Below are 12462 nucleotides of genomic sequence, written 5' to 3'. Positions count from 1 at the left end.
GCATATTCTGTAAACTAACCATAAACCGTTTCCAATTGCCAAAGGTCGTAGTCGTAAGATCAGTCCTTATCCGAGCAATGGTTCTTCGAAATTAAAAGTTTCCTATCCCACACAATTTTAGTCTTCCTTTACAATAACCAGGGAATTCGTTGAATGTAGCCTGAAATCCCAACTTACAGAGCTGCAGAAAATTTAGAAATAAATTAAATAAAAAAAAAGCAGTGAAAACAAAATAAGGACTACGAAACTAAATGTCTCATTGTAATCGACTTCATTTCTCAGGCGAAACCCTCAAACCTGCAAAACTGCAAAGTATTTTTCATTCGTTTTACTGTTAAACTTAGCGATTGAGTATCTAGGGTGGAAAATCACAACCGATAACAGTTACGATGAGGAAATCCGCGCACGGTTGTTGTCAGCCAACAGAGCCTATTTCAGCTTACAAAAACTTTTCCGCTCGAAACGTCTCACCATAGGGTCAAAGCTCTTACTGTACAAGACAATGATCTTGCTAGACATGGGTTCTTAGCAAGAAGAATTGCGAACTCTTGGCCGCGTTCGAGAGAAGAATCCTCCGAAGAGTTTTTGGCCCCCTATATGAGGATGATACCATGACCGACCGGTTGTGAATAAAATCCGGCTCAATAAGTTACGGTGTCACTTAATCCGTATGGATGAGGATGATCCAGCCCGGAAAGTCTATAAGAGCAATATCTATGGTAGAAAAAGAAGACGAGGCAGACCCTGCCTAAGATGGAGCGATGGCGTAGGTGAGGACTTTTAGGGATATCGAATTGGTGGACCTCGGCGCAAAACCGGGATGTCTGAAGTTCCTTATTAAGGCAGGCCTAGTCCGGATACCGGTTGTTGCGCCGTTGATGATGATGATTGAGTATTGTTTTTCGTCCCTGAGAATTTCCTTCGAACGATTCTATTTTTTCGTCCAACAATTTTATTTGCAAACTCAGGAGTCCGCACTCCTTCTCCATTGTTCAGCGCCAATTGCTCTTGCGGGAACCTACTCCATGGCCATCTTGGGAAAATGGATTCTACTACATCCAATTATCGCTCCTGCTTCATGTGTGGCCTCTCCACCGCCACTTATGCTCTCCGATCATATCTCGCACGGTTGCTAGGACTGTGCGTCAACCACATTCCTCGTTTGTAATAGAATCAACCCAGCATACTCGTATTCTAATGACACGATAAAGGCTTAAAGCCTTCGGAATTTTCCTCTTGCGTAGAACACTCCAGATATATTTCGTGTTCACGCTGTTGTAAGGCATCCTCGAAATCGATGAAGAGCAAATGAAGCGAAGATCTAAACTTCGCACAGTATTCCAAATGATCCGTAGAGTGTTTATGTAGTTAATGCATTGATTCTGCTTGGAAGAACAGTTCATATCCAAATGTTACGATGACTAGACATTTCATCCACAAAACGAGGAATCTTATCCGATATGATACGATTCAGAACCGTGGTAAAATCTTCTTTCCATCTCTTCAGTTAATCATTGTGGATGAGGAGTTGGCCGTTAACACCACTCACAGGACCGTCGAAATATTTGCGACATGCATGTTCTTTCGTGGTTCGGTATACACTTCTAAAATCATTGCGTTCCGCAACATCTTCCGCTTCCCTGACCAGCTTAATAGCAAATCGCTTTTGAAAAACCAATACTCATCAATATTCTCACCCTGGTTACTCAATGTATCTGTGGTCCGATCAGCAAGATAGCTCACCCTCTGTCGAGCGACAGCAGGCGATGTTGAACTTCAAGGATCACAGCTCGCCAACCCTCCCAGAAGTGGCGGATACAACATGCAAGCACAAGTAAGCGACCATCATACGGTGATCACTTTCGAAGCCGACGTCAGCACCTATCTTCTTACGCACATTCAAGAGATAACTCCTGATCGCAAAGTCGTCAATCTGATTGCTCGTACGGTTTCGGCCAGTTGAAACGCAACTAATCTTATGGCACGCTCTCTGCTTGAACAACGTGCCACCAATGACGAGGCAACAGAAGTCCCAGAAATCCACAAAACTCCCGACACTATCATTATGGTAGCCAAGATCGTGCTTCCCCCTTCACATGTCCGAGCAAGTTGTTGTCAGAGCCTACCTTCGCATTCAGATCGCCCATCATGATCACAACGTTACCAGCAGAAATGCTTTCCTAAACTGCGTGTAAGTGCTCGTAGAAAGCATTCTTCTTCACTATATCGTAGGTCTCCCTTGGTGCATAGTACTGTATAATTGTGATGCTCCTTAACCTGAGCCGGAATCTTCCAGTTAGAAGTTCGTCAGAAACTGGCTTTCAAAGAGCACGAGAGCACGCGTTAGCCGACAGAAATAACCCAACACCGGCTTCGCGTCTGCTACCACTCAGCTTTCCAGAATAAGTGTGGCAAGAAATAGAGGAGTACTCTCCAGAATCCCACCATCCTACTTAGCATAAGTCCAAAATGTCCAGCTTATATTGTTGGAATTCTGGCTGGAGTTGGAGAAAGTGAGCATTCGGAGGACTTTCGCTACCGTTATCAAGGAGCGTGTGCACATTCAAGAAACCAATCATCGTCTGTTTTCGATAGCTAAAGGTCCTCAACGTTGGGTCAGTCCTTATCCGGGGTAGAATTTCGAAATTTGCAGGATGCTAACCCACAAAAGGGCAATATCCAAAATATCTGGACGAAAAGACGACTAAGTAGCCCGCCCTGCTTAATTATCATATTCACAGCCCATAAAACATATTGGAGTGCATGACCCTGTTACGTTTATATCCATGCTACTTCTCTTCTTACAAAATAATTCCAGGATGGCTTTCCCTAGAGGCAAGTTCTACAAAAATTACCATCTTTGTTGAATGCTATGTAGTTATTTTTGAGCAGATCCTTCAATCACTTCGATCAAGCAAACATTGGCTACAAGACAATGTCAGTGGTTCCATTCTTACCTTCATCACCAACAAACAAGTGGCCAGTTCGAACGCTTTCCTGAGTAGACAAGTATGCAGGTTGCTGTAAAGAAACCACCATGCTCTTATTTAAGTCTCAGTCGCCAAATGACGGTCCTTTGGGTTTCAGATATGTGCAGGACATTTTTGTTCGCCCAAAGTTGATGTAATCTTTTTCGAACTTTCGTTTTTACTGAGTGCAGCTTCAGCATCCACACCAGTGGATGTGAAGCGCATCTAACACCTCCACGCAATTAAATGATGTAAAGCGCAACTCCAGGCATGAATTTTCCTGGAGCATATGCCCTTAGGGGGCCACCTCAGTTTCTTTGACACCATATAACCTTCCGCAGCGCTTCGTAACAAAAGCCTCTTCAGATAAGTCAGTTAGACTCGCGTTTGATCGCCCTCCTCGAGCACATGCTAAGGCCACTCCCCAAAAGTTTAGGTGGAATCAACCCATTGCCTTCCAAAGAAGACAGATCAAAGCAACAATTTTGAAATTCTCCTCTCAATTTGCATAGAATTTTTGTAAGAAAAACTAACTTGAAAATCTACCATATATTTAACTGCATAAAGTATGAAAAAGATGGGAAAGCTGGACTCCAATAACGACATTCATGATAAAACCAAAGCATTTTTACAAAGAGCATTACCATTGCTTTCTACACAATAAAAAGTTATCCCTAAAACTTTTTCGCTAGCGATATTGCATGAGTTTGCTGAACAGGAAATTTACATGGAAATACTTTGTCGAAAAAGTATAACAACAAAACTTTCTCAACCCGGAAATGCAGTGATGTCCTTCTGATTATTATGGAACTATTTAGTCATGGATTCTGTCTTTATATTTTCCTCATACATAAATCAATGACTGCCAACAAACATTCCTGACAGAAGTGTTTCTCCAACAACCCACACGAATCTGTTTGGTCGTATCTTCGTATTTATGCAAAAACCCGTAGCAACAATATTTTATTCTGTTATTGTTAAGGGGCGAGTGCTATCGATTCTTATGTATAAAGGTATTGACTTAGTACGCGAAATTTCCTGGCGCCACCATATACCCCTAAAAAGAAACACTGTCGTACATAAACTTCAATAGGAGCAGCCGTTGTTTATTGCTGTTGGAAAGGTTATGAACCATTTGTTTCAGTTAAGTAATTGCTACAGGATGAAGTCACCAAGGTACACAGAATTGTGCTTGGAAACGAAGAGAATACTTAGACTAGAATGTAGAGGAGCTGCAGCATGCCACGTACCTGAACTAAATACATGGAATTCGAATCATGTCCTCAACGATCCTTGAATAAAAATTAGCTGGTCTACAGAGCACGTTACTTTCCACGTTTTATACATCCGGAACTGCCATATACAGCCATACGTACATAATTAATGAAATTTTATTTACTTTTATGAATTATTGTTTATAAATCATGATCCGATTCATGATTCGAGACGCGCCATGAGTAATAATGTCAATCACTTTTATATTCCGGCTAATTGGTATAAATTTGCCGCTCCCCAGAGTTAATTTTCTTCACTTTGCACTCCCAGTAATTGGTAATGCCGCTCTTTCGTACCAAATCGTCAGTCCCTTCACCATACAAATTATCGGGATTCTACTGTATTATCCTTGACGAAATGCATATTTAGAATAAGAAAACTCAAATTAAGTCAAAATTTCACAAAAGATACCTAAAAGATCTTGTCCAAAGAACTACGAAAGTAAGTGCCATGGAAATGAACCAGGAAAGAAGCAGATGCGACACTTTGTGAACTAGAATATAAAATATTCTATAATAGCAAAAGATTTCAAGCAATCAGTATGAACACAGAGAATTCAAGAATAAGAGATCCACTTTTCCCTTTGGGCCTAATCATAACGAGTTACGAAGAACCTTGGTGCCTATCCATTACTTCCATTTATTGCCAATCGTGAAGAGTACCAGCCGAGAAAGGCCACTTCATCCAGGTAGTCATCGATCTTTTGACTGTAGAACGTTGTTGGACCCGAATAATCTTGGGATCATAAAGTGAAAATAGCTGTTGAGTTCCGCGAAGCGCACTGCCAAAAATATCTGTACCACGTATACTACGGTAGAGGATTCCTCCAGACAATTACAGAGTTTGGAAAAGTCACACATACCAAGGAAGATTCGGTGTTTTTGCACGGGAGGGAGATTGAGAGTGCGAAGTCGGGAAGGATAGTCCACACGAGGAAAGTTCCTTTATAAGAGAAGGATCGAATGAAGTTGGGTTGTACAGCTTCAAGAGTGCGACAGTCACAGTTATAGAAGGAAAACCAAATTACAGAGCAATAATCAAGGAGTTTCTAACAAAGAAGTCAAATAGTGTTATAGACGGCTGGATTGAAGAAAAGTCAGAAGAGAAACCTAGAATAAAACCACATATTTTACAAAGGTGATTGATGTCAACAAGGTGGGAAATAAAACGAAATTTATCATGAGTATAACCAAATCTTGAAAGGAGCTCAGTAGTGATAGGGGTTGTCCACCAAGAGAGTACGAAAAGAATGCTGTTAGGGTTTAAGCAAGTAGCACATCTAGTGGGATTTTCTGATATTTGGTGTCGGCGGGTTTATCGAACTCCAACGCACCAGAGTATCGAGGTTAGATTGCAAGACGAAACAGAGGTAAACAATTAAAGACCAACTGCATGAAGCAAACACGGACAGGTGAGGATAGAAAGAAGTTCATTAATAAAAAATAGGAAAAGTAGGGAGCCACGTATAGATCCTTGAGCAATATCAGAGGAAGGGGAGGAGGAACGGGATGAGTAACCATGAAAAGAAACTGCAGGAACGATTTGAGCCGTTGGGTCCTTGAGATGAATGCAAGTTAAATGAGAATAGTTCGGAGAGGAGAACATTGCGGTTAACGGCAACAAGGACTTTAAATGAGCATGTAAGTAGAGCGTACTATCTACCTTGAATTAAGGCATTTAGCAACGAAGTTGGTAGAGTCAACAAAGTTTGAAGTAGTACATAGATCTTCGTTGCACAAAACCATGCTGCATAGTTATGCGGTGACCGAAGTTCGAAGTTAACCCATTATTCATGTAACTCTCGAGAATTTTTAAGTAAAACAAGAGAAAGAAATAGGACGGTAGTTTCGCAGCTAGAATAGGATCTCCGCTTTTGAGGATAGGGATAATAAGGACCTCCTTCCAAAGAAGAGGAAAATAGCATTCTTGGAGGCTTTTGTTGAAGATTACACAGACGAAGTGGGAGACGCATTGTTTGCGATTAACAAGGAAGAGGTTAGGAAGTCCAGCGAAACTAGGTCCGATATTGGGGTCAAGTTTGCCAATGAGAAACTCAACCAAGGATGGAATAAAGGCGATTCGGAGTCATCTGTACCTGAACGAGGTGAAAGAGAAGTACGAGCCGAGTAGATCACAGGATTGTTGTGGGGAGTTGACAGAGGAGTCTGCAGAATTAACGGATGTGCGGAAAGATTTGATGGAATTACGGGAATTACGAGTGTTGGTCCAAAACAACCTCAACGCTCATCAAGCATCGCTTATGTGCTTTTTTAATCATTTACTTGAAATAAGCAAGGTCAGCGATATTTTTAGAAACCAAAAACCTGTTCCACAGTGTATGTTTCAGGTGGATGTTTTTCTGGATCTCCGTGCTCAACCAAATTGAATAAAAGGGCAGACAAGTAGCAGAAGGGGCATAACGGGTAAAGAAATCGGAAAGGATATTGCAAGTCACTAAGAGTTTGGTAACACAATAACTTATATAATACGCGATCCCAGTTAATTGAAACTAATTCTAAGTTGAAAGCATCAAGTTGGATTTGCCGAAATTCAATCTAGCTGATTTGGAAGTTGGAAGTGGATCGACTGAACTAAACTTTAAAGTACGGGATGGTAAGTGTCAATTTTAACATACGGGGATGTGGAAAGAGAAAAAAGAGGTAACGTTTGAGAAAGTCGCAACGGCATCACATCAATTACGCCACAGACCTTAGTAGTCGAGGCTTAGTTGATAACAACTTCAACGAATGGATCCCGCTGGGTCCATTGGTCAGATAGCATGCAAATCATAAATGGGTCGTATAGTCAGTTAAAATCAGTTCAGTGAAAGTCAGTCACGGAATCGCATTTTTTCATATCAAGAAAGGTCATCTTTTTCCTTTTTCCTCGATTAAGTACCTTGGCACTTTTGTCAGCGTTATAGATTTATTTTTTTTTTTTTTATTTATTTAGGCGGAATAAAACCTAATACATCACACAAACTATCTTCGCTCAACTACACCTTTGGGGATTCCAGAAATATTTCGTGAAAATATAGATACACCCACACTTTAAGCGTATGCACGTTTGTCTAATGAATCGTGACAATACGACATAAGGACATCCAGCGTTCATTGATTAATAATACTACAATGTCCGTAACATAACACACCATTATTTACGGCATGTGCAGGAACATAATTTATTAAGCGTTTGTGCCAACTAGAAAATCTTTTGTGCGTGATTTCTATAATTTATTCGGCGAAATTCATGGCATGCTGTTGATATGTTCGCGTGTCACTTAATTACTACGAGCCTGGATTGCTGGTGTGAGATTGTTTGATTTCGGGGTTTAAGCGGTCCAACGCCCTAACAAGCTGGAATGCCTTTAATCGCCTCCTTTGCTCCTTCCTTTCCACTAATTTCGTTAAATCACATTTTTACGTTCCCATTTTACTACAGTAGCCTGGATGTAATCACGTGGAACAACGATCACTGAATTTGGGGCGTTATATGTTTGTATTTCAGTGTGAATAAGAAATATCCTTTGGGGAGCAGGAAACGTGCCACAGCGAGACTGAAAAATGTGTGCCCTAATTGCGATGACCTTTTAATTATATTCTGTGCAAATGAACCGTATTGAAATATATTTTTGTGTAGGTTGCAAAGAAATCCATTCAAACGGCAGGATTTCAGGTTGGGCTGAATAGCGATGAATTAGATAAGCAAGGGAGTCTCTGTTAATTACGATGACCTATTTATTATTGGATAATCCATTGGAACATTCAGAAGCTAATTTGGGATTGCATGAACAAACTAATTTTGTGTACAATTTTCGATTTAATGGACACGTATTGCAAAGTTTCAATATTTATTCTTTCTATTTTCTCTTATTTGTAAAAAATAAAATATCTTTCTTCTATATGAAATATAAAAACAAGTCAGGAAACTGGAAGCTGGACGCTCCAGGTATGAAAATTTTGTATATTTCTTTTATAAAGACATTTGAGTGTGAATTTGTCCCATTAGTACATAACACGTAATATACGCATATATTATGTGAGAATATTCACTTTCAGGAGATATTGACATTCAAAATCTTGAATTTCCAAAGCAGTGACAACTTTGACCTATTATAACTTTGTTAGTAATAATGCGATCTCCACCAAACTTGGTACCAAGCTCTGTATTATAGCCAACATTGCTGTAAAATTTCGTGGTTTTAGGATAAACTTAAGGGAGGTTCTGCAGCCAATTAGTGAAAATTATAATAATATACTATTATTAACTTTATTTGAAGCCACCATATAGTGGGGCCTCTTGATTTTTTCAGATTTTTAAGTTCCAAGATAATTTTAGGTATTATCTTTACGACGGCCAATGACGGTAACATAGGTTGAATAAAACTTCACACTATTTATTTGACTTCAACTTTTACCAGAAGTGTCAGGAACTGTAGGTTCTCAACCAATTTCCCAAAATTCTACAACTTTTCTCCATATCTTCCTCCCCAGACTATGTAAACCAACCATAAACCTCCCAAAAAATTTGGTGAAAGATAATGTTTTTCCATCCTCTTGAATCTTATCACCGTCGTGCCAAAAAACTGCAAAGCGCCATTATATAAGTAGTTTTGAATGAATTTTATTGTCCTAACATAAAACATATTCATAAACAATTTAGATTTTAAACAGCATCAGCAACTTTCGATATGGTCGCATTAAACGCGAATTTATGGCCTTAGGACCCTAAATAAATGCGTCACACGCTGCACGGAAGTCGCAAAAGTACAGGATACCCTAGGTTCGTTATTGACGGTTAGTCGAATACTCGCGGTATCTTGGAGCCAGCTTAGAGCGTGCTGGGTGGAATATTTGAGTCGGAGTTCAAACTGAAAGTCAGGAATTATGTTATTGAGATCGCAATGATGGACCAATTCGATTGTCCATGTTCTCTTAAATAGTTTGCGCAAATTAGATAGTAAGGAAATGAGCAAGTAGAAACTTGGTTAAGACCGTAGGGAGGTTTCTTAGGACAAAGTTCAGAATTTCGTCAAGCCCAGCTGACTTTTACCGTTTATCTGTTATCTGCCGTTTTCACTAATAAAGCTGCAGGTTCTCGGTGGCGACTTCGTCAAAATGATAGTCTTTCCTGACTAAAAGGTCACTTCATGTTAGTGCTGCTGTTGAACCCCTTCTCTTCTCTGTTGATTCAACACCTCTTGAAGTTGAAGAATAAGGTCCTGCTAGTGCTGGAGCTGGTAAGACATGAACGCCTTTCGCTCCTTGGACTCTTAAATTTGGCTTAGAAGGCTCGAGTTCCCCTCTAACTGTTCTGCGGACCCCAAAATCCCCTCCTCGGACGATGACTCCCCTAAGGGTTTTATCCTTTGTCTCTTTGCAGACATCGCAAGCCCTCGGATATCACTATAATTTATCCTCAAAATAAAAAAAATGTTTCAACAAAAAAATGTTTTCAAAATACTGTGTTTCGATAATTTTGAGGTGTACTGTGAAACGAATTTGGAACAATACTTCCTTCGTAATGTCTCCACTTCAATTTTCACTATTTTTTGAATATTTCTTTGAGACGGAATGGACTGGCCTTCACTTTCCGAAATCTTTCTGGGGTAGTTGCGGGCTTTTCCTCGATTACTTCCTTTGCTTCTGACATAACTGCTGGTAATATTGTTGTAACAAGTAACAGCGCGACGCAAAAGTCTTAGCCACACCGAGGTATTGAGTGGTTTTTCCCATGAGACTAGTGATTCCAAATTTCGCATGCTTTCCTGGAATTTTCGTCTATTTATCAAACTATCGGCATGGACAATTTTCGCTTCACTTTTCTGAAACTTCGTGACCTTTTTCAACATTTTTGATGCCAGATTTTACATACAAATACGTTGTCTGTTTTCTCCCGAGACCAGTGACGCAAATTATCCTGCATTTCTCCAAAATAACTTCATCCATAGGAATACAATTTTTGTTTCAAAATTCAGCCCCTTTTAGCTCTCTTTCTTTTCGAAAACCCCACCACCACGACATTTCTTGATCCCTTCAATTAAATAAATTGTAAATTGCGTATGATCAAGGAACAGGAAACTAAATGTGGGGGGGGGGGGCAGACTTTCCGTGAATCAATATATGTTTATAAGTTTTTGTTTCCGATAGATCTAGTGAATCGCCTAGAACTAGTGAATTAGCTAAAGGCTAATTTGACTCAGATACTGATATCCGACAATTAGGCCACTATACATTTTTCTCTACAACCAATAGCACCTGAACCGCGAACTTCTATTTCAAAATTTGCTTAACGTGTGTATAAGCGCAGACTTACAAAAAAAAATATCATTTTCCAGGGCAAGAAGTGGCTTCTTATTGGTATAGCACAGTAAGACGATATAACTACTTTAAAGAGCCCGGCTTGCTCCATACCAACGTTAATGCAGGTAAATTTTTCTCCATAACGTAAAACAAATAAACATTGCTCATGCATTCTATTTTTAAATGAATTGCAGGTCACTTCACCCAAATGGTTTGGGTTTCAACACGGTATTTTGGTGTAGGAAAAGCGTCTTCCAAAACCGGGAAAATCTTCGTTGTAGCCTACTATTATCCACCTGGTAAGATAATTGACGCTTTTTTATAACTTTTCAGCTAACATAAAGAAAAATCATTTTCTAATATTACGAAGACACCTTTCGCGCAATTTCTCCACGATTGCTGTAATCCAATCTTGTTCTTAGATATCCCCAACAACATTTTCATGTCTATTACCGCGAGGCAGCGTTTATTGTCTTAGATAACCGGCTAGCACACGGTACCATAGAGGGCGACAAGTCGCATTCGCTTTTGGGAGAGTAACTCAAAATTTGCTTTGCTGTGATTTGGAAAAACATGAACAGAGCAGTATTGAATGTTTTAAGTGACACTGTACGTGTTCAGAACCAAAAGGACTGTCAAGAGGGTACTTCCTTTGATAAACACCAAAAGAAGTCTGGAAAGATTCCGATATACCTCATTTTGGACTTTGCCCCTTCAAATGTGCAGTTTTACCCAGCTTACGAGTTCTTTTAGCACTACATGTTGTCGAAATTCACACCAAATGAGTTTCTATTGCACACGGTCGAACACTTCTTCTAGATTCAGGAAGGCAATATGTCTTAATATTGCAAACAGGTGTGATGCTCCACAGGTGACAATAATTAACTCTGGCGGTTTAAGTGTGCCTGTTAGCTTAGCTGCTTTGATATTCCAAGTTCCGCACCAGCCACAACCTGGGCCCGCAATATATTATATAAGCTATCACAAGATAAGTCACTGCTCTCAATTCTGTCAAAAGTATTGATGTTGATGTATTTTGATTGACTTTCCTTGAGACATGCGGTGCAGCCGGAAGTTTTGCTTTTACCGCCAATACTTCCAAGTTACCGTGTTTGAACTCCTTGTGGCTGGCATTGATGTACTACAATTTCTTAAATCTTAGAAAAATTAACGAACTTGTATATGATCCGCTTGTTTTCTGCAACATCCCTGAATTGAAGTCATTTTTCTAGCAATGTATCCACAGAATCTTCTCCATGAGGTCCGCTATACTTTACAGACTCTTTTATTCTACTTTACTGTACTATACTTATCGGTTATACTTCTCTCACTCATCTGTCATCCATACTAACGTTACTAAGCCCCTAAAGATAATATCATTTAGTAGTATAATTTGGATTTCGGATTTAGTAAGCATGTTCTGGCTTTACGAGACCCATACGTGAGCCTACCTCCTACGTTTCTAAGTCCAACTACTCTCCCGCCCACGAGCCAAGGTTTTCAGATTAGTACTATATCCACACCTGCAGCTCTAATTAACCGAATAATGGCTGTTGTTGCAGCTTTATTATGTTGAAAATTTATCTGAGCTACATACTTTCAGCGAAAGTGGATCTAGCGCGTTAACATATCGAGTAATTTCCAGTTCAGTGCCTCCGATGCCAGAAATCACGCTTCCTAGATATACAAATTGACTGACGCCTTCGATGCTCTGTCCATTAATGCAAATAGGAAAAGTGCGATTATCTGTCAGACTGAGAACCTTGGTTTTGTTCATATTTAGCTTCAAGGCCCTTGGTCCGGTGAGAGAGAAAACAGATATCATCAGCATAGTCGAAATGTTTGATGAAAGATGTCATAGTCCATTGACGTCCTCCACGTCTTCCGCCGTCTCCGCTTTTGACCTCAACTTCCTC

General features: G+C 39.9%; 1 protein-coding gene across 1 annotated transcript in view; it reads left to right on the top strand.

Annotated features, from left to right (window-relative positions):
• The window catches only part of LOC119653792 (protein PRY1-like), a 131604-nt gene that overhangs the window by 108256 nt on the left and 10886 nt on the right, over nt 1-12462 (top strand). The window contains exons 5-6 of the mRNA XM_038058798.1: nt 10582-10671; nt 10741-10845. Coding sequence (XP_037914726.1) covers nt 10582-10671; nt 10741-10845 — 195 coding nt within the window. The remainder of the gene's footprint in view (nt 1-10581; nt 10672-10740; nt 10846-12462) is intronic.

The sequence above is a fragment of the Hermetia illucens genome, chromosome 4, assembly GCF_905115235.1.
Source record: "Hermetia illucens chromosome 4, iHerIll2.2.curated.20191125, whole genome shotgun sequence".
NCBI lineage: Eukaryota > Metazoa > Arthropoda > Insecta > Diptera > Stratiomyidae > Hermetia > Hermetia illucens.
This window is presented reverse-complemented; position numbering and strand designations above follow the sequence as displayed.